Source organism: Olea europaea, chromosome 2 (assembly GCF_002742605.1).
Source record: "Olea europaea var. sylvestris chromosome 2, O_europaea_v1, whole genome shotgun sequence".
Classification (NCBI taxonomy): Eukaryota; Viridiplantae; Streptophyta; class Magnoliopsida; order Lamiales; family Oleaceae; genus Olea; species Olea europaea.
In genome coordinates this window covers 18,198,976-18,202,774 of record NC_036238.1, presented here as the reverse complement: position 1 = coordinate 18,202,774, position 3,799 = coordinate 18,198,976, and the positions used below count along the sequence as shown (strand labels likewise).

At 36.2% G+C, this 3,799-nt stretch overlaps 1 protein-coding gene across 1 annotated transcript; it reads left to right on the top strand.

Annotated features, from left to right (window-relative positions):
- Positions 1-2,105: 2,105 nt before the first annotated feature.
- Positions 2,106-3,342, top strand: LOC111412993 (zinc finger protein ZAT5-like). The gene has a single exon (XM_023043873.1). The coding sequence runs from the start codon at positions 2,411-2,413 to the stop codon at positions 3,239-3,241; it is 831 nt and encodes a 276-aa protein (XP_022899641.1). The 5' UTR covers positions 2,106-2,410; the 3' UTR covers positions 3,242-3,342.
- Positions 3,343-3,799: the final 457 nt, after the last annotated feature.

Genomic DNA, 3,799 nt, shown 5'->3' with positions numbered 1-3,799 from the left:
GAGGCAATCGTTTTTATTAAATTCAAATGACATACTTAAGTCTCCGTTTGTCGTGTGTGAATTATATAGTTTATTTATCGGTTGAGCTTATAAACAAAAAAGAATCTCAATTATTGAAAAATACACACACTAATCCATATTGAAAGACTTTCACTTATTTTAGCAATTATAGATCATGACTTAAAAACGGCGTACAATATCCAGCTTTTACTGTTTATGATGATGGTCAAAACTCTATTTGTAATCTTATGTTTATAGACAATATATCAGGAATCAAATTGTACAATAAATAAAAGTTCTAATAATATTTATTATAAAATAATAACCAATTATTTATGGTTGACTTTAACCATCATAAACAATTGACAATGTTAATGGTTTATGAACAAATGAATAAGGTCACACATGAAAATAATTGACGTTCACAACTTGACTGCTTCACCTAGGGTCCGGCCGTCTTCAGGAGCAGCCTATTATTGACGGAAAATGCTATGTGTACATAATAGCATTACGCCCTCCCTCATATGGAGGGGGCCCACACACAATAAAATATTCGTGAACTCCTTTCCATGTGAGAGATGTGTAATGCATTGTGTACGTCTCATGGTGTACACATAACATTTCTCATTATTAACGATGGTAGTGCTAGTGGTACGTGAGAGTGTACCTAAACATGTACACCTCCCTCACATGGGGATGTGAGATCTACCAGAATAAAAAAATATTTATTTGGATGGACGCACACCCCATGTGAGGAGGTATACACTCTTAGGTACACCTCATTATGTACTACTAGATTAATTGTATTGACGAAGCTCTTATTTGATTTAACTTTTTCAATGACTTTTGAGAAGTTTTCTACTCATTAACTAATCTTGCTTAAACTACATGGACTTTTTAGAAGACAATTACTAGTACTGTCCAAAGGAACATGTGATTATTCCGTACTTCACCAATCCTAATCATTGGGCGAAAAAATTATACGTTTAATTATTCGACCGGCGTAATTCATGGGGTCATAATCCAATTAATCACTAGAGTAGAGTACAATGCAGGTGGGTCAAGTGCACATGGGTTGCTTAATTTTGACATCTAAACTTCGCGGAAAAATATGTTTTAACTTCTTTTTTATTCTGGGAAAAAGAAAGAAGCGGTCCTTGGTAGCTAGCAACGTATTTCGACCTCTTAATGAAAATTAAGATTTTTGTAATGGCATCTTGTCTTTAAAACGAGTTAATTGTTTCAATGGTCATTGAACTTAGGTTTACGTTTTCGATTACTCACTGAAATTTAAAATGTCAAGTTTTGTTGGCCATTGAACTTTGAAAAATATTGTTCAAAACTCAACATTTTAAACTTTAGTGACTGATCAAAGACAAAAACTTAAGTTCAGTGACCATTGGAACAATTAATTCCTTTAAAACTTACTTGTTGTACACAGTGTTAAGCAATTCATTTAAGTACATATGTATACTTGAAGAATTGATAAAATTTGTGAATTCAATAAAATATATGATTGAAAATAAGTTTGACAAAAAATAAATTTTCGAAAATGGAGGTCAAACAGGCAAACATAATAATAGACCATATGGAATAGCCAAGAAAACTTACCCATTTCATAATTTGTCAAAAATATGTTCTAATTTATTTTCATTTTGTCCCTAAAAAAAGAAAGAAAGAAAGGGCATGCGGGACGTGGCAGCCCGCGGTTTCACGGTCCCTTCGTTCGACCTCTTAATGAAATTAAGGTTTTTATGTTTGAACCTCATTATTCTAAAAATTCATTTTTTTAAAATTCGTTTTTAATCTCACATTTTTCAACAAAATAATATTACACGTAAATTCAAAACTTTTCTCTAATTTTTAACTACATATTTTCCATCAATCACTATTTAAAAATGCATTTCTTCACTTAAAATGGGAATCAAACAAGGCTAGAGTGTTGTGTACTTTTCGATTATTTAATTTAACATTTAAATTAAAGAAAAGACAAAAATAAGGAATAGAGGAGGAGTAGTGGGGGTGGTGAAGCGCAAAATGTGTGGTGCCAGGCTTGCACTCTAATCCTCCACAAGGAATCAATCGTTGCCAAAAAGTAATGGGGTTGCTTCAATGCCAACCGAATCTCACTCGTTTCCTCACCTCTTCATATTTCCCATACACTTTCTCTCTCTACATATACACACATAACATTGTGTAGGTATACCTTAACTTTCTAAACAACACTTTCGAGTATCCATCTCACAAGGGCTAAGCACATTTTTTTGGTACTCGATTCGACACGGCATACTTGAGTTCGGTATTATACAATTTATCCCATCAAACAAGCCGATCGACATTCTTATATTAAAGCAACTCCAACCTTATTAACATTTTTTTCTCCACCACCTCTCTTTATCTATCTAATATTATGCAAGCTCCAGAACAAGTTATGGGGGCTAAGGAGCACCGCCATAAAATCAAAGGAAAGCGCGCCAAGAGGTCAAGGCCGTCATCTCCACTTGCATTAACCATGGCCACCACCAGCTCATGCAGCACCGCAGCCAGTGACGGTGGCTTTGGCGGTGCAAGTGATATTTCAGGTAGCTTCGATCGTTTTGCCGCCTTGCCGCCTAATTCCCATGAACATACTGATGAAGAAGAAGATATGGCCAATTGTTTAATTCTTTTGGCCAAAGGCCACACCAGAAAACCATCAGAACCGGCTGCGGCGGAGGCTTCCACCTCCAATAAGACGGCAGCAGTGGCGGCGGCTGCAGAGGTTTACCAGTGCAAGACTTGTAACCGATGTTTCCCTTCATTCCAAGCTCTTGGTGGACACAGGGCAAGTCACAAGAAACCTAAGCCGACAACCCTAGAACAAAATCCACAGAATTTTCAATTCAATTACGATCAAAGAACAATTCTTTCACTTCAAATCTCAAGCAAAAATTCGGGCTGCAACCCACAAAACAAATCTAGGATTCATGAGTGTTCAATATGTGGGGCTGAATTCAGCTCCGGCCAAGCTTTAGGTGGTCATATGCGGCGGCACAGGCCGATGCCGTTGGCTACGGTGGCACCTGATAGTAGCCATGAAGAGTCTAAAGAAGCTACGAAACCAAGAAATCTGTTGTCATTAGATCTTAATCTTCCTGCCCCAGAACCAGAAGATGATGATCTTCGAGAAACCAAGTTCTCTTTTGCATCCAAAGAAATTATTGTCTTCTCCGCCTCTCCTTTGGTTGATTGCCATTACTAGTTTATTCATATACTATTGTGAATTATTAACAAATTATTCAAAGGAGATATAATTATTCTGTATTCATAATTCATTAATAAATTTGTTTAATTTTTTTACTTCGTCTTTCTTTGATTATTTAGTTTAAATCTTCGAGCATTTCATCGTATTTCTCTCTGGCTCTTTGGGCGACACTACCAAAAACGTGGCATCATTGATGGAGTCGATTCTGTCAATGATCACCAACGAAAATGCCATCCTGCAAGTTGCCAAAAAAGGAAGACGATGAGCAATGAAAAGGGTTAAGCGCGCAGCAGCACCGCAATTAAAAGTGGTGAATTAGGTTCGTTTTGATCATCACAAGAAAGCAAAATAAAGCTGCAACTATTTGAGTTCGTTCCATTAAAATGATAGATAATTAATGAATATGGTGCAACTGTACAAGCCGGGTATAACTGCCCCTTCTTTTGTGGTGTCAAGGTAACATGCTTAACGTCCAAATAAATTTAGAGAAATAAGTCCAAAAAAAAAATTGACATGCACCAAACATGGCCTAGATTGATTAAACAAGACCATTTT